At 43.3% G+C, this 19,630-nt stretch overlaps 1 protein-coding gene across 1 annotated transcript in view; it reads right to left on the reverse strand.

The window, feature by feature from the left end:
- Nucleotides 1-19,630, reverse strand: part of PAPPA2 (pappalysin 2) — a 134,413-nt gene that overhangs the window by 57,632 nt on the left and 57,151 nt on the right. The window contains exons 9-13 of the mRNA XM_081012021.1: nucleotides 17,879-17,970; nucleotides 12,196-12,389; nucleotides 10,832-10,963; nucleotides 6,351-6,486; nucleotides 4,856-5,066 (exon numbers count right to left, since the gene is read on the reverse strand). Coding sequence (XP_080868147.1) covers nucleotides 4,856-5,066; nucleotides 6,351-6,486; nucleotides 10,832-10,963; nucleotides 12,196-12,389; nucleotides 17,879-17,970 — 765 coding nt within the window. The remainder of the gene's footprint in view (nucleotides 1-4,855; nucleotides 5,067-6,350; nucleotides 6,487-10,831; nucleotides 10,964-12,195; nucleotides 12,390-17,878; nucleotides 17,971-19,630) is intronic.

Consider the following 19,630-nt stretch of genomic DNA (forward strand, 5'->3'; position numbering starts at 1 on the left):
TAACAAATTAGTGCTGCAAAATGCTTGCACCTCAAAATTCAAAAGTAGGCCTTTATTCATTTATTTAGGACAGTTCTATACTGCTCTTCATTAAGAAAAATGCCAGGGCAGTTTACAGATAACATAATCAAATAAATACAAAGATCAGCACATTATAATATATATAATATCCACAGTAGCTAAAACAAACACTACAAGCTTGATATTAAAAACCAGCAAAATGTTTTAATACGCACTTAGAACCAGTCAAGGTTGGCAAGGGACTGTCTGGCGAGGGACAAGGGGCATTTTATTCCATATGCTGTGTTAAGTTGTGGGTGAACATATCAGACGACACAGTGATTCTTCAAACAGCTCTTGTTTATTCACAGGCCAGAACAGAACTGAACTGAAGGGTTCAGCCAACCTGCTTATATAGAGCTCCACCAGAACGCAACAGTAACCATTTTCTGTAACTATCCAATCACTGAATGTCACTTTGAATCCCTTATTTGCATATGTGGACCTGAGTGAAAACTATCTACAGTATCCCCCTGCTGGCCCAGGGTGAGAACTTCAGTACATAACATGCTGGGCTCACGCTGCACAACCAGGAGGGCCTGATCTCAATGAGTGAGCAAGTCCATACAGGCAAGTCTACACAGGTAACCTGGTCCTAAGTTGTTATAGGAAAGGACTTAAATTTTGATGGACCAAGCCTGTATTACTTTACGTTAAACCACTTATCATAACTTACTGATTTAAGCCAGAGATGCCAACTTCTAAATGCCAGGGGATCAGGTGGAAGGATGATTCTGTTCTTTCAAATCACGGAATTGTATTTTGCTACATAAATTTACAAGATGGTGGCGTGAAGCCCTTTCTCTAAGTCAGGGGTACTCAACCTTTTTAGACCTACTGCCCCCAATGCACCTTTCTTGATGGTAAAATTTCCTTACCGCTCACCAGTGCTCGGTGGAAGGAGGATTCAGATTGTGCCGTAGAACCCCCTACTGCCCACCTAGAATCCTGAAACGCCCACTAGTGGGTGGTAGGGACCAGGTTGACAACCCCTGCTCTAAGTGATATTGAACATATACAATATATTCTATACCACTCACAGTCAGTGTTCAGTCAGTATTCCCTGCAGAAATGGCTATATGAGAGGAACATGATCATGCTGGGGACAAAACACATAATGAAATATAAAAGTATGGAATATGTCACAGCTCAATTGAATTGTTATTTTGGAAGCTTAACTATAGTTTGGAGACAAACCATGGTTTGCAACTGGCCAGAATTGTAACTGCGGTTTGATATGCATTTGCAAACGGTTGATTGTGCAGACTAGTTCTGAGTGATGACTCAATTAACAATTACCAAAATGGCCACCACTAAGATGAGAGGAAGTAGTTCTAAACTGTGGTGTGCCTGTTGTATACCCGATAACTGAAAGAACAGGTGTTTTGTTTTTTAAAAAAGTTAATTTTAATACAAATTATTATAAAAGTAAAGAACACGATCTCAGAAGCAATATTCTTTCTTCTCTGTCACATGGGAAGGAATACAGCTTCTAATATGCTAGTTATGATGTTTGCATAATCTAAAAGTAATTGGTCTTGACTTGCTGTCATGAGGGACAATGGAGAGCACCACCACCCGGAAAACAGAAGAAGAGGAAGTTCTGAAGGAGGGAAGCAGCCAGAGGACCTGCCCAGCATCAGCTTAGCAATGGACAGCCACGATGGAGCCCCCCTGGATCCAAACCATATGTGTAGAAAGAGCATTGCCAAGACTAGTAGTCCAACACTGAAAAGGAACAGACTGTTTTGAAAGGGTTTCCTTTTGGGGGCAGGGGGAGAGGCAAGGACAAGTGAAAATGGCAAGAAAAGGGACCGCAAGACAAAATATTTCTTTTCTCCCTACACGCAGACATGTTTATGAAGTGAGAAATGGTTTTAGGGCAGCTGCTAAAAATTCTTTCACTAGCTTAGATTTCCATTTGCTTCTTTTTAATATATATTTTACAAGCACATGTGTTTGTCAAATCGTTGAGCTTCTGGGGACTTCAACAAGGATCAAATGCAATACAGATCTCCCCCTCCCACCCACACTTCCTCAAGACTCCATTACTGCAATGAGCTCTTCGTGAGGCTATGCTTGGGCCTAGTCTGGAGGCTGCAGCTGGACGGTGGATGGGGGACAGACTATTGCCAGCACAGAACTCCAGTGCTCAAAAGAATGCACTGGCTGCTCATATGCTACTGGGCCATGTTCAAGGTCTTGTATTAATTTACAAGGAGCCAGTGTGGTGTAGTGGTTAAGAGTGGTAGACTCGTAATCTGGTGAACCGGGTTCGAGTCTCCGCTCCTCCACATGCAGCTGCTGGGTGACCTTGGGCCAGTCCCACTTCTCTGAAGTCTCTCAGCCCCACTCACCTCACAGAGTGTTTGTTGTGGGGGAGGAAGGGAAAGGAGACTGTTAGCCGCTTTGAGACTCCTTCGGGTAGTGATAAAGCGGGATATCAAATCCAAACTCTTCTTCTTCTTCTTCTTAACTAACCCCTACTCTCGCTGACCAATCCCTGATGTACTCAGGGGAGTCACTGTTGGTTCCATGGCTCGGATGCCCCAGCTTGTATCCACCAGGACCCATGCATTTAGGCCCAGCAAGAGAGGGGAGAATTGCATCTGGCAACCTGAAAAGCTTAAGCTGACAGACCAATGGCCATAGCACTACACTGACTTCCTCTCCAGGTGTGGGGAAGGAGAAAGATGTGGCTCCCTGCCAAAAGCAGGGTTTGAGGGCACTGCTAATCAGCTGAGCCTGCAAAGTCCTGTGCCTTTGCCTACATGGTTTAATTTCAAGGCCAAGAAAGTGGGGTTTGAAGGTGCTGCCAGAAAGTGGAACTTGCAGTGCCCTGTACCTTTGCCTGTGCCATTTGACTTCAAGCACAGGTGGCGCTGTGGTCTAAACCATTGAGCCTCTTGGGCTTGCCGATCAGAAGGTCGGCGGTTCGAATCCCCGTGACGGGGTGAGCTCCCGTTGCTCGGTCCCTGCTCCTGCCAACCTAGCAGTTTGAAAGCACGTCAAAGTGCAAGTAGATAAATAGGTACCACTCCAGCAGGAAGGTAGACGGTGTTTCCGTGCACTCTGGCACTTGTCATGGTGACGCGTTGTGCCAGAAGTGGTTTAGTCATGCTGGCCATGTGACCTGGATGTTTGTCTGTGGATAAATGCCGGCTTGCTTGGCCTCAAAAGCGAAATGAACACTACACCACATAGTCACCTTTGACTGGACTTTACCATTTACCTAGATTTCAGGGTAGTTCACAACATAAAATCACAATATAAAAAACAGAAAACACAGAATAAAAAGAAAAACAAAGCAAACTCCCTCTTTCACAATACATTTTAAAAGCGCATAGGATGTCAACCAGTCAAAGGCCTGGTTAAAGAGGAATGCTTTTGCCTAAAGGTGTATAATGAAGGTGCCAGCCAAACCTTCTTGAGGAGAGCATTCTACAAATGTAGTGCACACTTTTTTTTACCATACCTGCTCTGATTATATGTGTCTGGAATTTTGAATACCCCATTAACACTGGGGTTCTTTTATATGGGACATATACATGTTGTGGCAGTGACACAGAGGTTTTCTTTCAAGTAAGTGCTGGTCTCCACAGCTCCACTTTTTTTTTTACTTTTTTTTTTTAAAAAAAGCTTTAAACTCCCACCGAGCATGTCCAAGCACTTGACACTCCCAAAGTGGCTCTATAGTTCCCCTTGTTTACATTTTTGGTTTACTTACAGCATCTTAGGCATGTGCCTGAAATACATAACGACCAAAGAGTCTCCAAATTCTGTTTTGCAAGCTAAGTGAGTTCTTTTATACAAATTTTAAAGTGTAAGCTGCATGAGCGCCCGCTGTTCTCTGAGTGAAACTGAACGTAGTTGGGCTTCATGGAATTTCCCATGTATCAGGGAAGAGGGGACACAAAGGCTATTTATTTTTCACTCCAAGCATCTGTTCCCACTTCTGCTTTGGGAGCATGGGCTTCTAATCCCCCATTCCAGAGTGACTTCCTCTGCAACAAGCTTTACACAAAGGGTTTTGTGGTACGTAGAAGCCATGAATGGGTAAAGGGGAATAAGCACTGACCAAGACAGCAGGTAGTAAAAAGAAATCCTCTTTACTCCAGTTGCAGAGCAGCCTGCAACTGAACCACAATCCATGTGATCTCACCCCAAATGGATGTGATCTTGCCCAAAAATAACACCAGTGGCAGTGCTGCTTCTCTGCAGAGGGGGTGGGGCAGGTGGGGCACCTGTGGAAGCGCTACCCAAGGGGTTTCTGCCATTCCCTCCCTCATCGTTTACATGGTGCAGTTTTCCTGTTGTCTTCTGTATCCAGCACAAACTCTAAAGCTCTTGATGGCCTGATTGCACCATGCTTTCTGCTATTGTATTCCAATATGCTCCTGGTGGTTCCCCTCACACCTTTATCAACTCAGGTTGCCCCAAAGTTTCCTGCTCTCTTAAAAAACACTCTGCTGTTCTCTTATGCCTTCTGGAACATGAAGTTAATACTTCTCCCTCACCTCTGACTTAATCCCTCAGCCCCTTCTTACACACTTACTCTGGATTTGCCCACAGGACAGAGCAGCTCCTGACAGTTACGCTCCACTTTCTCAGCAAGGGAATAAAATAGCAGACTTAACAGTGCAATCCTAACCATGTCTACTTGAAAGAAAGTCTTACTGAATTCAGAGGGGCTTGCTTCTTGCCAATCCAAGGCAAGGAGAGTCAGAATAACAGCCTTAAGCAACTGTCTCTTTGCAGGGGTTTGAAGTGACAATACCAAATCCTGATGAGTTACCTGAGTCTCTGGCGGCCATGCCCCTCGTGCTCTGGGAGGCAGTTGCTCGGGTTGGGAGGGTCTGGTGGCGAACGTGTCCTCAAGGCCACTGCAGAGATGCCCACGGAGAGGGAGGAGAAGTTGAGCAGGGCGGATGTGATTTGGCGGAAGGAAACGTTGTCACTTAAGTTGATGACCAGTGGATTCTGCTGGCACGACAGCTCGTACGTTGCTAAAGGTGATTAAGGAACAAAGTAACTTTGGGTCCCAGTGAAGTCCCTCTAAATTAGAGAAGATAAGCCCTCTGAGTCTCTCCTCCGACTGGATTGAGATTTGTCTGTATTTCCCAGGGGAAAAAGGTGAAACCTGGAAACACCTCAAAGCCAAGCCAAGGGCTCAGAGTGATGCCACACACCCTGCCATTCTCCTTGGCCAACTTCCACTGCCTCACAGCGGCCAAACACTTACCCCCTCCCCTTCCCTTCATTCAGTGGTGAAGGGAACAGTGATAAAAGCACATGAGGAGGAAAGAGAAGGAAGCAGCATGCAGAGAGGTCCCTAAAGAAACCCAGCACAGTACCAATCTTTCTCCACAACATGTAGCTGCAAGGGAGTTCAGTATGTTTTGTGTCACACATGGGCAACAGTAAGGCCCAAAGGCCACGCCAGCGCCCCGCAAGAGACTAGTGTGTGTTTTTAGAAAGCACACCAGGATCTTCTGCTGTGAAACAGGGCTTGGGCAGTAAAGCTTCACAGCTTCCTCAGTCGACACGCAACTGTGGAAAGAGTTCCAAGGCAAGTAGGAAGTCTGAAAACACTGTTCTGAAGGAATGCAATGCCCTGTCAACAGAGTAGCAAGTAATATAGCGCATTTGTGAAAACCTTTCTGCTCTATGAAGCAATTTAAACAGGCAGGGGCACAGCGAGGGCTATGATGCTTCAGACTACAGGTAGGGCTCCAATGTTTCAATGCTCCCCTCCCTACACACATTTTTAAAACTCCATAACTCTACAAAGCTATCAAGAAAAGGGTTCTAGGCGAGACTCTTCCCAGGCAAGCTAGTTGTTTATGTGCAAGGAGTCTCGGTGGGAAGCAGCCAGACGTTCAAGCCACCACAGGTGGTCTGAAAGGAGCCAGCACAGCAACAGACACATCTGACTCGTGGTTTTGCTTTCCACTGAATTGTACACACATATTTCTTTCTTCCCAGCTCCATTGTGGTCTCTGGTCAAACAGGTTTTGCAGGTCTTATAAAAAACACTTTAAAAACTATTTAACAGAGGCAAAAACAGAATTAACGTATACATCATAAGCAATGATCCTGCTGCCAAACCAACTACAGCTCCCAGGGAGTGAGAAAAGGGTGGAAAGAAACAACACTCCTGTCTGTCTGAAGTCCACTAAAATAACCTTGCTCTTTACAAGAAGCAAATGGTAAAAATGGCAAATAAATGTTAGAACCTAATGACACACAAGAACCTGGATAAAAACCAAACTCACTGATTGCACACTCACCAAGGAAGTGGCTGTGCCCACTGATGTCACCCAGCTGAACTGTCACAGTAGACTTAGGCTGGTCATCCATGGAAGTGCCATCGGAGACCAGGAAAACAAAGAGTGAGGTAGCTATGCTGGGTCTGTTGAAGCACACCTGGGCTCCAGGATACCGCAAAGGAGGAGTGCATTATGGAGGGTGAAAAAGAAACAGGTACGTTACATAGATAGGTAGACAAGCAGAAACCCTCCCCTACTGTATTCCTCACCCCAATTGGCACTGGCCAGCAACCCTGAAGTTCTTCTTTGTTCCACTTGGCTCATTTGCTCTCTGGGTTGTCTTCTGAAAGATCCCTTAAGCAGGGCTGGTACTCTTCTATGGGGAACTTGGCACATACTCTGCTACTACATGGAAATTCCCGCTCTTCCTCAAGAAAGCCCAACTAATAAAGGACCGCATACAGTACAGTGATATGTAGTCAATTAGATTTTAAGGTAAGTGATGCATCGTTTCAGGCAACTGAAACTTATTACAGGGCAATACTTCCTGTATTGGTAAATGGACAAGCCCAGCTGGTCACAGATCATTCTAAGAATCCCCTAAATTTTAAACATCAACAAGCTGTAGTGTCTTCATCTGATGCTCACAAAGCTGTTTGCCAAAATCCATCTTTTCCAGTTTAACTCTGCAGTAGTATCAGTGAACACTTCAGGGTTATCAAGACCCCCATCTCTGAACCAAAGAGGAAAGGAAATGGGCCTCGTGTCCACAGAATCACCTTCACCTTTTTTGGGGGGGGGGGAGGAACTGAATCCCTATTTTATCTCATGCAGGTGGTTGAGCACTTGTGCTCTTCTTGCCATCTCTTGGTCATTTTTTAAAAGAAATGCACAATTGTTGTTGTTGTTGCTGCTGTTGTTGTTGTTTAGTTCAACAACAAATTCCCCAATCCAGAAATTCTGCCGGTTCTCAGTAAACAAGGTAACGAGGGCATTCACACCAGTTAGTGTAACTTAGCTATTCTCTTAATAAATTTATCCGACTGCTTTATTAGATTTTAAGCATAAACATCATCAACAGAACTGGTAACAGTTATTTGATACTTCGCTACACAATGGTAACGATTCTGTATTCACTGCAGAATAGTCCAATGGTAGAACAGGAAATGATCTATTGACTTATTGCAAGACAGAGGGCAGAAGAAGAGACATGGAAACTTTGAGAAGTTCTGTTCCATGAGCCTTGCCAGGTCCTGCCTGATTCACCCCTTCCATCCTTAGGGCACTTACTGCCTTCACTTGTTTCAACTTACTGTCCCAACAGAGAAAAATGGTACAAATCTGCGGAACACTTCCTCCCTACGAGGCCACAATGACCAACCATTCTGAATAATTTGGGGGTCTCCGGAACCTCAACTATATCCAAGCTCTAGCATTCGTGAGGGTTCAGTAGGAACCCTTGCGAAGGCCCAGCCTCTTTCTAGGCAAGCAACAGGATGGCCATGAACCCTAGTCGGAACCTGCCAAGATCCCGTAAGAGGTTGCTCAAATGAGTAGGTTCACGGCACTCTAAGCTTCCTCAGATCAACAGCAAACCATAGTTTTGTCAAATTAGGAAATAATTAATTATTATGCTGTTTATGTCAGAGGGAGAGGGAGAATGCAAGCACATTCCTGATCCTGTAAATAGCCTTTCCCAACCTTGGGTTTCCAGATGTGGTTGAACTACCACACCCATCATCCACAGCCAACAGGAGAAGCAGTCAGGGATGGTGGAAGTGGTAGTCCAATAACATCTGGGAACCCAAGGCTGGGAGAGGCTGCCTGTTGTCAAAATGCAGCCCGCCTCTGTCTTCTCTACCAAATCTAGTTCCCCCACTTCTCAAAATTCAGCATCACAGCCCAAAGCAATTTTCTTTTAGATTTACCTAGGCATTTCAATAGATTTTACTGATTCACAGCACAGTCCTATCCACATGCCCAATGAATGTTCTACCGGCTTCAACACAGACTAAGTTGTAAGCCCTGCTGAGCTCAACAGAACCTACTTCCAGTTAAATATCTGCAGGGTTCTGCTGTTAACAGAACAAGTTTTAATCCATTTGAAGAGTTTTATCTGCTGTTTTCTTGTTTCAGTTTGCATTTGTTTTATGTTGCAGCACCCTGAAATCTAATATGACGGAAGGGTGATATAAAGTGTTTTAACATAAAATAAAGGGAGGTGAGGCGAGGGGGAGAAACAGACATTTTTATTGCTTGGCCATAAATTTATGGATGGAAAATAATAAAGTATGCAAGCAGTGCCAAAAGTGAGAGTTTTTAATATAAACATCCACGGATGAAGGGAACCGACCATGAAATGTAATAAAACTAGAACGTGCTTTAATCTCTGGTGAAGAGTGGAACGCAAACCTCCCGCAAGTGAGCAGAAAGGGAGCATTCTCCTTTGTTTCTGCCCCCAAGGAGCGAATGCCGGGAAGCTGCTCCATCACGTTCTCTGCTGAGATGAGCAGGAGAGTTTGGGGTGTGGGTGGGCAGGTCATGACATAAGGAAAGAGAAACAAGCAAAGAGGCAAGATGTGTTGCGGTCAGCAACTTTGACCATTTGTGCCTCATTTGAATATTTTTAAATATTTTGGTGGCATAATCATAATGCTGGCTTTTTTGCTTTTAATACCATTATGATATAGTTTTGCTGCTTTGTAAGGGTTAAACCACTGAGCCTAGGACTTGCTGATCAGAAGGTCAGCGGTTCAAATCCCCGCGACGGGGTAAGGTCCCGTTGCTCGGTCCCTGCTCCTCACTCTTTTTAATGGTTTGGACACATTTACAGAAGGGTGGATTTATTAATGGCCATTAGATATGACAGCTGACTAGAAAGACAGCTTGCCTATCTATACCAAATGTGCTTCCCGTGGTCATATATTTGGGTACTGCACTGTGAAGTCCATAAAACTCAGGTGTAAATATGTGCAAATAAACCACATTTCTTAAAGACACTACAGTCTCTGTCATGCCTCATTCCAAAGGAACACAAACGCTGCTTAGGTACCAGACTCCTGGAATCTTCCTACTGCTCAGCAGAGACTGGGGTGTCTGGTAACAGCACCTTCCCATCTCCAAAACTTTTTAGAGCTCCTCACTTTGTGTAAAGGGACAGCTAGTCTCGCTTGCATGTGGCCTAGGGGAGAGGGGAGACTGCCTTCCCACCCAGTGCCTTCTGCCTAAATGTAAAAAGGCCCACAAGGTGGCTTCCCAAGAAATAAAGAAAACAATAAAAACTGAAACCAAGTGAAAACAGCAGTGCCTGGTGAAGTCAGTAATGAAGGCACCCGAAGAACATGTCTAGGTAGGGCATTCTACAGTAGGGGAATCAGATCCTCCACTGGTTGTCTTACCACGTGGGCAAGTTTTTACAGGAAAAGCTGGCCCTCCCAAGATCTTGATCTCAGACTCTTATAGGTCAAAAAATGGTGCCTGACCATGAACTAGAAGCAAGAAGATCTTTTGTGACTGGTACAATATGTTCACCATAGTGAAGCCCAGTGAATGACCTGGTTACCAAGTTCTGAATCAGCTGAAGTTTCTGAATGGATTTCATAACCTGAATGTTACTAGAGCATGGATAACTGTGACATGATTGTGTTTATGCGGAGAAGGTCCCAGTCGGTGGGCTACTGAGAAGACGTTAGATGTTATTTAGCAAAGATAGGTGTGTGTCAAGCCTTCAGGATGTCAACACCACGCTGCAACAACTGAAACTCATATGAGAAAAAAGAACAGGTCTAGTACATCCTGTACTTTATCCAAAGTTACATCCAAGTTGGAGCAGATTTGAGTGGTTTTATCCCTGGAGCTCCCACTGCATGGCATTTGTGCAGACAGAGCTGTAGTGGTGAAGTAAGCTTTCTTTACCGCCATTGTCAATACAAGACTAGGCCCCAAAGCAGACTCCAGTATGCATTTGACAGACTCATCCTGGTTCTTTCCCCACTTGTGTTCCAGCCACTGTCCCTGTTCTGTCCATCATGCCACAGAGAACATAACTGTGGGAAAGAGTGCCTAGAGGTAACTTTGTTTACTGCATGGGTCATCAGTCAGAACTTTGGCAAACTTCTAGCCATGCCAGCAGGAAAATCCCCTAGGGCTATCTGGAAATTTCAAGCTTCCTCAGCCACATGGCAAGCCACATGAGAGAGGTTCTTGCTTCAAACACCACAGGGCCTGATACCAGCGTGTGAAAATTGGGGTCTGAAGGCACTAAGTCTAACCTCCAAGATTCACTTCTGGGAACTGCTGCGGAAAGGAAAATCTCAAGTAAATCTGGAAGGTCCTGCTCAGACCAAACATCTGTAGGATTTTTGAGTTTCTGTGAGACTGGCAAAATGTGCAGAGCACTAGAATAAAACCTTGTGAGGGTTCAGCAAATCCCTACTTTTGGAAAACTGTACATATTATCTGCCACATCCTCTCAATGTACCCTTGATACTCTGAGCACTTACTTTCAGCCAAACTCTATCGTCCAAGAGCATTTTCTCCCTGTCTGCACCTTGAAGGTCACCATGACTGGTACAAGGGAACCAAGCCCCATGGGGGTGATGCTCCAGTGTGTCCTGGGGATGAGGCTTGCACACCTGGAAAGGAGGGGTTTTCAGAGTCGGGAGAGAGGGGTTGGGAAAGGAAAAGAAATGTCAGTCACATTAGAAGCAGGGAAATCAGAAACACACAAGTGAAGCTCAGCACAAAACAGTCCCTTAATTGCACCACCAAGTTTGTCAGCAGTGAAAAGAGGTGAGGGCATAAAATTCTCCCGTAGTTTCAGTTCTCTTACCACCATTTTTGGTAGTAGCTGTCACTTTCCCCACATGGTCTCTTGGAACAATGCATCGTGTGAGATGGCAGCTGGACTACCAGCACAGAACCTGTGCTAAGCTGTCACGTGGTTGAAGCTTCAGCAGTGAAAGTTACAACGTACAGAATAAAAAAAAAATCAAGAGGGGGGGAAAGCCTATTAAGAGAAATCCTGCTTAGCCCACATCCAGCTTCCCAGAATTCCCTTTGAATGTTTTCATTTTCTGATAGCCATGGCTGCAACTAACTGGGGTCCAGAGACTTTCTACTTGAGTGTACGAAGCCATATTTTATTCAATCAAACGTCAGTTCCTTTAGCCCAGTACTATCAGCCTGGTGGTAGGTTTCTGTGGCTCAGCCCTCACTGAGATGGTAAACCCACACCTGGGCTATACCACTTTGGATTGCTAAAAAAAAGGGGGGGCTCACATCATTGAATGTTCCACCATACAAAAAACTTCACAGAGGACATAAGCCTATCAGGAAGAAAATGAGAGTAGAAAATGAGAAATCTAGTTTTCCAGGTGGCAGGAATGTTGTTGTTTTTTATGGCATGCAAGTCTCCACCTGGTCTCTGAAGCAATAATGGCAAGAGACAGGTTGCCCAGGACAAAGTTCATTGCCAGCATTTTGACCTTTCTGAGATCCTTTAACTGGGGATGCCTACAAATTGTGTGCTCTGCCACTGGTTCTATAAGTCTTGCCCTCACTTCTAAGAGAGAAACGAAGAAGATCTTCATGACTGCCAAGAAACAGACACAGAGGTAGAAGTTCAGGAATGGCTGAAGGTAGGCCTCCCCATAGACCTCAGTATCAATGGAGAAGTACTCTATAGTTGAAAGGTATGCATGAGGGGTTGGAACTTATCCACTGATGTTGCCAGTAAAGTTCAGTTCATCCCAGTTCAGAGCAGAATCAATAGCTGGCAGACTTGGGAAGATCACAGAGGTTTGGGACATGTTCTTCTTCCAGGAATAACATAAGGGCTTGAATATGAAATAAAAATTCCCCTCACCCTCACAAGAGGTTCTCCTGTCACCAGGGAAACTGGGCATGCCTTCTGGTCCTGGTGGGAGGCATAAGCCTCTGATGCCCACTGATCCACGTACTCTTTGGGGGTGTAGAGACCACAATCCACAATGCTGCTGCTTTTCTCAAACGGCTCACAAATGCCATCACCATCAGATACATAGCACAGGCTTGGCTCTCCTGCAGATTTAAAAGAACAGCTAAGATGGTGCATTTGTAAATTTATTTTGTGTTATAAAAACACTCGTGATACTTTTGGATTCAACATAAGGACAATTCACTAACATATATGCATTTGCCTGCTCTCTTTCACTTTTCCCTATAACAGAAATTAGTATCTCCTGGTTTATAAAACCAATTCACTCTTTCTTCCTTTTAAAAGATAATTCAGAGCATGATAATTAAGTTATGTTATATTAGGCTTAGTATATGTTGGATATTTGATTGTTGCCTCTTCCATTTACCTCCCCCCGCCCTGCTGCCATTTTTAGTATTTCCTCTGAATGATTCTATGAATGTTTGTGTCACACCCCCTCCAGTCTTCCTCTATTACTCTCTAAGGCCTAGGTGGCCAATTTGGGGCACTCGGGCTGATGTTGACTTCAGCTTCCATCATCCCTGACAGTTGGACATGCTGATGGGAGTTGTTACCCACATTGGCTATCCATACTCTAAGACCCATGGGCAGCTAGACCCATGTGTGTTCTCCAAATCAAGTGTCCCTGAGGTACACTGATGAAGGCCTATAGTCCATGAGGCAGAAGATACTGATTTTCTGATATGGAACAAGACAAGGACAAGGTTCTGAGTATTTATACCATGCCTGGCCAATCCAGAAGCTTGATACTGCTTTGTCAATTACAGGGACCGATTTTGCGCCCTTGTTACAGGAAGAGAGGTACGAGACCAAAACACAGGTAGCCCATGTGACTAGACCCGTCTCAGGCTATGCAATTTGTGATTGATGTCCCTGGCACACTTTTTCCTTATTTCCTCTCCTTCCATAACTTTGTTATTCCATTAGAATGCATTTCTACATACTTATGGGCAGTTGCAGACTAGGCTTAGGAATAAAGTGGGCATTTTTAAAAAGAAGGAAGCTCTGTTGGGATACCAGACTTTCAAGTATTTCTGTACATTTTTCTATAAAACAATTAAAAAAAACTTGTTTTTATATAAAAACAGAGAACAAAAACTAGAAGTGGATATTCTGTAAACATGCTGTCTGGAGAGAAGAAAGTCAGCCTGCTGTTTCTCAGATGCTATTATATATGTGCTAAGCAGTCCTGAATCCCTGACTTTTCAGTGTCTAAAGTGATGTTTAAGTCTGCCAACTGCAACCGTGTGAGGTAGGACCTGAACAGAGGCTGAGAGAAACTACCTTCTCAAGGCCACCAAGAGAGTTCATGGCATCTGTACAGCATCTGAAGCCAAGGAGACCCTGGTCCAAGTCCAACACACTCTCGACTACTTCATACACTGGTCAATGGGAATGTTGCCACTGATTTTAATGGAATGTGGCTTTTACCCAAAATGCTTTACAGACCCATGCCAAACGCTTGACAAATGCTCCAATGGTTCCAATATTTTGAAAATTGCTTCTTTTTTAGGAGGAGGAGGAGGAGGAGGAGGAGGAGGAGGAGGAGGAGGAGGAGAAATAGCATACACACCCTTCCTCCAACATTTCCTGATATATAAAGGTAAAGGTAAGGTAAAGGACCCCTGGATGGTTAAGTCCAATCAAAGGTGACTATGGGGTGCTGGCCACATGACCCAGAATGTTGTCTGTGGACAAACGTTGGCTCCCTTGGCCTGATATATAAAATGCAACACCTGCTTTAAGGAAAAGGTTTGCAACACCTTAATCAACTGGCTTCTGAGCTAGAATCTTTGTCAGAACCTGAAGTACCTGCAATGACTTAGAATCTGACAGGGAGGTGGGGACTACCCACAGAAAGCAGCACCACCTGCAGAAGTATGAGCTCTGGGCCCTGAAACTGAACCCAAATTTAAAAAACTGGGGGCTACTGGAATTCAAGACTCCCAACAACTGAGGTAGAACCCCCCGAGACTGTAGCCCCTAATTCAGGCCACACTGAGAAAGCAATATCATTGTCCCCAATAGACTAGCATACCAAAACAGTATTTTTATGTGATGAGCGACCCTGAGATCTGTGAATGAAGGGCGGTATACAAATGAATGAAGAATGGATGGATGGATGAATGAATGAAATAAAAACTGCCCACCAATGCCCACAGTGTGCTCAGCAAGAAATGATAGAGAGATAATGGAGTGCAAAGATCCAAGCCAGAGTCCTGTCCCTGTAGGGGTCTAAATTTTTCACAAAGGGGAAGAGCCTGGGAAGATATGAAAGTACTAAAAACAAGGCAGGTACGTAAACCAGTCAACCAAAACACCAATACTGGCATTAAATTCCACTAAAAGCCTGGTTTTCAGCTAGGTGCTGAAATAAAGAACAATAAAAGCCACCCACGTCATAATTGGGAAAAGAATTCCAAACTGGGGTGCCACCACCAAGACAGCTCTCTGAAAGGGCCTCTGCTAAAGATTGTACAGTAGGAGAATGCTCCCAGCAGATCATAACAAAATGGAAATCCATTTTTTACATCTCTCCATTAGAACTGTCTGTCCATTTTCATGACATTTCTCTAACTGTTAATTTCCACATTTTATTTGAGCTTTCACACAATGTAAGAGCCACTTCCAGAACTATAGTGGAACTACAGTAGAATACAGCACAAGTTTAGCACTCATTTCTGTATTATTTGCTAACAGATTGTACCTAGAAGCAAATAACATGGAAATGAAATCAAGGAGGCATCCGAATGTGGAAATTAATTTCATAATTTTATTTGTGGTTTACAATAAAATAAAACCAAAAAACCAGGAATTTTTTGTATTAAAACATACAAGAAGTTAAAATAGTGCTATAGTAATTCCAGTTACCCTTACATCGGCTGGGTACATGCATGTTCCAGTCATGACAAAAAGGCAAGCTTTTTAGGTACCCTAAATGACTGTGTCTTAGAAGAGTTGGTCATGGAACCAAGCAGAGAGGCTGTGACCCTGGACTTCATATTAATGGGGCCCTGGACCTGGTAAGATATTTAAGTGCTGAACCATTTGGAAGAAGTTACCATAGTGCTATCAAATTCAACGTACACACAAGTCGATAATTGCCAAGAATATCCAGTGCAATCACATTTGACTTCAAAAGAGGAATGTGGTGCTCATTCTCTATTTCCTTAGCTGATTACTTTTCAATCAGTAAATTCTGAAACAAATATATAATCTTCTGTAAAAACAACATCTTTATAATGGAGATGTGGCCCAGCCAAACGAGACTAAGGATCCTCTACAGGCAAATATCCCTCTTTAATTTAGCAAGGGGTTTATATAATTATGCTTCCTGAACCAGCAAACTTTCTCTTGAGAGTAGGCTCCCTAAGCACTTAAAGCATGCATATGGCAATCACAGGTTAGTTTTTGTAATGCTCTTTGGTTTTCTCATGTTACATTAAAAGGTATCATGTGGGCTTTGGCATAGTTAATCTCTGCTTTATCCCCCTTGCCAGTTCAAACAAGAGCAAGTCCATTGCATTAACTCTGGTGCTTGCTCTTAATCTGGAGTATAACTGATCAAAGTCAGAAACCATTGCCCGAACTGCAGTTTAGTAAGTACTTTCAGCAAAAAAGAAAGAAAGAAAGGCCATTCAAGACTGTCAAATGCCTTTCAAGTATCAAAACAGAGGACCATTTCTGTATTTGCCCATGATGTAGAACCTTTAAGTCCCTTTACATCTTGGTTTACCTGGGAAATCTGCTGATACCAGCTAAGATCTGTTGGATCCTTGCCTAGCTTGTCTCCTTGAGGCTGATATGCCTCCCACATCAAGAATGTTGTTAAGCAATAATTTTAGATGTGGGACTAAGATGTAGAATGGACTTTAGAAAAGTCCCCTGTGAATCTGTCCATCTCTAGAGCATCCTCTTGTTCAGTCTGTCAGTTACAGACCACATTCCTTACCAATTATGAATTGGTTCAGAAACACCCTGTTGTTTTCAGATAAAGCTAAAATGGAAAGGTCCTGCAAGTATTTGTTTATAGTAGTCAGATATCGATCACTGGATATTTATAACTTCTCATAAGAAGTGAATAAACTGTTAATTGTTTTAGTGCCACATTTCATCTATCCCCCCTTAATTCTAATTCCTAACAAATATTCCTCTCTGCTTTTTTTCTTAAATGCCTCAGTTAGGTTTCAAACTCTTGTTGTGAAATTCATAGTAATATCTATTTACAGACCATCTTTACATTTTTATTTCTATCTCTAATATCTTCTATTCATTACATCTGCTATTCTTTAAACAAATGAATTTTCTTGAGAATCTTTTTTCTCTCTCTTTGTGTTCATTTATGCATGGTACTCAATTCATAAATGCACTGACCACTCCACCCCCCCCCCGAGTACTGTCTTCATGGAGTCTTACAAAGAACCCTCCATAATAATACTGGCACAATACAGTCATACCTCGGGATAAATATGCTTCAGGATAAGTATTTTCGGGTTGCGCTCCACGGCGACCTGGAAGTAACGGAGCACGTTACTTCCAGGTTTTGCCGCTCACGCATGCGCAGAAGGTCAAAATGATGTCACGCGCATGCACAGAAGCGGCGAAACACAACCCGCGCACACGCAGACGCACTGTCGTGTCTTACGTTCTGTTCAGGATGCGAATGGGGCTCCGGAACAGATCCCGTTCGCATCCCAAGATACCACTGTATTGTTATGTATTGGTATGTGTTTTTGCATTTTTATAGTGCAAGCTGCCCTGTGATCGCCAGGTGATGGGCGATATAGAAGGTTAATTAATTAATTGTTTGAACTCACACTTCTGGCCTGCCATTATGTTTGAGTAATGCCTTGACCCCCTCAACTGAGTCCATCCACCCTCTCTTACTTGTTTTTATACTGTCAAACACAGTCACCAGGTGCAATTATGCTGGTGACTGTTGCTAAATATTATGTCACCAGTTACTGGAGCGTCCTCAGATATCTCCGATGTCTAAATCCCTGGCTATTTCCACCAACTGTTTAGGAATCAAGATCTTTCCTAGGTTTCTCAGCACAAAAAATGTAATGTCCTCTAGCATCTGCAAGAGTCTGTAAACCAATGAACTGACATTTGCACAGCAAATTGGCTGCCACTCTCTAGGAGTCTGTGCCCCATGCTGCTCTCTAAGCATGGATTCCTAAGACGTTCTTGCACCCTTAAAATAGATTGGTAAATCTCAATTTCTCCTCCAGTTCTGCAGTCCTACTGATAGAGATCCAGCCTCAATCATACGGATTCAGAGGTACAAATAGCTAGCAGGGCCTTGTCATAGTCCCTGGGACAAATGAAGCCCTGCCTCACAGTTCCCAAGCTTCTTCACCTGCAGCAATAAATTTCCAGGTTCTGTCAAACCTCAAATACTGGATTCGGAAGAGTCCAAACAAATAAGGCAAAGATACGACAATATGATTCCGCGTTTTAATTTTTAGTCCTCTCCCTCCCCCCGCCCCACATAGAAATTGAACAAAATGAACAGTCATTTTTTTAAAAACAACAACAACAAAGAACAGACTAGCATTTCTAAACTCACCGACACAGTGGAATCCCTTTTCTTTTTTGCAGGTTCGAGAGCAACCATCTCCTTCTATTAGATCTCCATCATCACATTCCTCTGCAAGACTTCTAAGAAAATAGTAATACTTTACACTTATAAAGCATTTTAACATGGACCAAGAGCTTCATATACTTTAACGTTTTCTAATCCTTTACAACAGCTTCTCCATTATGAGTTCCCACATGTTGTGCAGCCACTGATGAAATCTTATCAGCTTGCATTATATTTTTGCTGCCACGAGAAGGAATGCAAAAAAATAAAATAACGGTGCAACTTTTTTACTTCTGCTTATTTGTTTTACAGTTAGGATCTTTTTATTTAAAAAAATCTGTTAAAATTCGTTTTTTCTCTTATTTTTATCTAGGCATTAATTTTGTTAGGCCTTTCTGGTTGGTCTTTCTTTATTCCAAAATGGGTGTCTATTTTTCACTCCACAGATCATCTTTCTTGTTAATATATAGGACCATGTTCCTTCTCATCTGCTCTCTTTGAACTGGCTAGCATTCCCTTATCACGTTCAATTTAAAATTCTACTGCATACTTTTATATGCTTGCACTTCATTATTCCTGTTTATCTCTCTCCTTTCCATTTGTGCTCCTTCCAGAGCTTTACATTCTCCTGACCCCTATCTCTTGGTGTCTCGCTCCCTCCAAGGTAATATGAAACTAGGTCTTTTGGTGGGACAAAAACACTCACAATAGAAAAATGGGATATAAATGCTAGTGAATTGATTGATTGATTGAAAGGGGTCAGCCCACAAACCTGAAAGCTGCAGGACAAGTACATAAATGAACAAAACTATTATTAATTTGAAATATTAAAGGGGAAGGAAAGTGAGCTCATCCCTACAAGGGGACCCCTGAGATAAGACTATTCTTGAGGGGTTTGAGATTTTAGGTTTCACACACCCTCCCATTCCCCGCCCCAGGAAGGTCCTTCAGAGCAGCACCACAAAGAAGTTATTCTCCACTGATGCAGACAATTTCATAGACTCCACTTCCACAGAAACGATTTAGGTTCAATCTAATCTAATTTCTCTGGCTATGCAAACTCTTCCACAGGCTATCTAGGCATATAAGAATGAGGATGAAAGTAAAAAGTGACAGGTGGCAGCAGTATCCCTAAAAGCAACTAACGGCATCTTCGTTTGGAGATGCATTCAGGTGTGCATCAGAACGCTCATCCACCTCCTGTCTGCAATTCCTAAAAGCAAGGCTATCCAAGACAAAACCATGAGTTGCTGTGGGTGTCTAGGAAAATGGAATATGAAAGCAGAAAGCTTTGTGGAATTAAGAGAAGAGGTTCAGCATATCACTTAACAATACAGATCCCCCCACCCCCCTATACAGTGGTGCCCCGCAAGACGAATGCCTCGCAAGACGACAAACTCGCTAGATGAAAGGGTTTTACGGTTTTTGAGCTGCTTCGCAAGACGAATTTCCCTATGGGCTTGCTTCGCAAGACGAAAACGTCTTGCAAGTTTGTTTCCTTTTTCTTAACACCGTTAATACAGTTGCGACTTGACTTCGAGGAGCAACTCATAGAATGCGGTGTGGTAGCCTTTTTTGAGGTTTTTGGTGATTTTTGAAGCTTTTCCAAAACTTTTCCGACACCGTGCTTCGCAAGACGAAAAATTCGCTAGACGAAAAACCTCACGGAACGAATTAATTTCGTCTTGCGAGGCACCACTGTACTCACATGAATGAATGGAAAGCAGGAACACTTTG

The sequence above is a fragment of the Podarcis pityusensis genome, assembly GCF_964106645.2.
Source record: "Podarcis pityusensis genome assembly, chromosome: 6".
NCBI lineage: Eukaryota > Metazoa > Chordata > Lepidosauria > Squamata > Lacertidae > Podarcis > Podarcis pityusensis.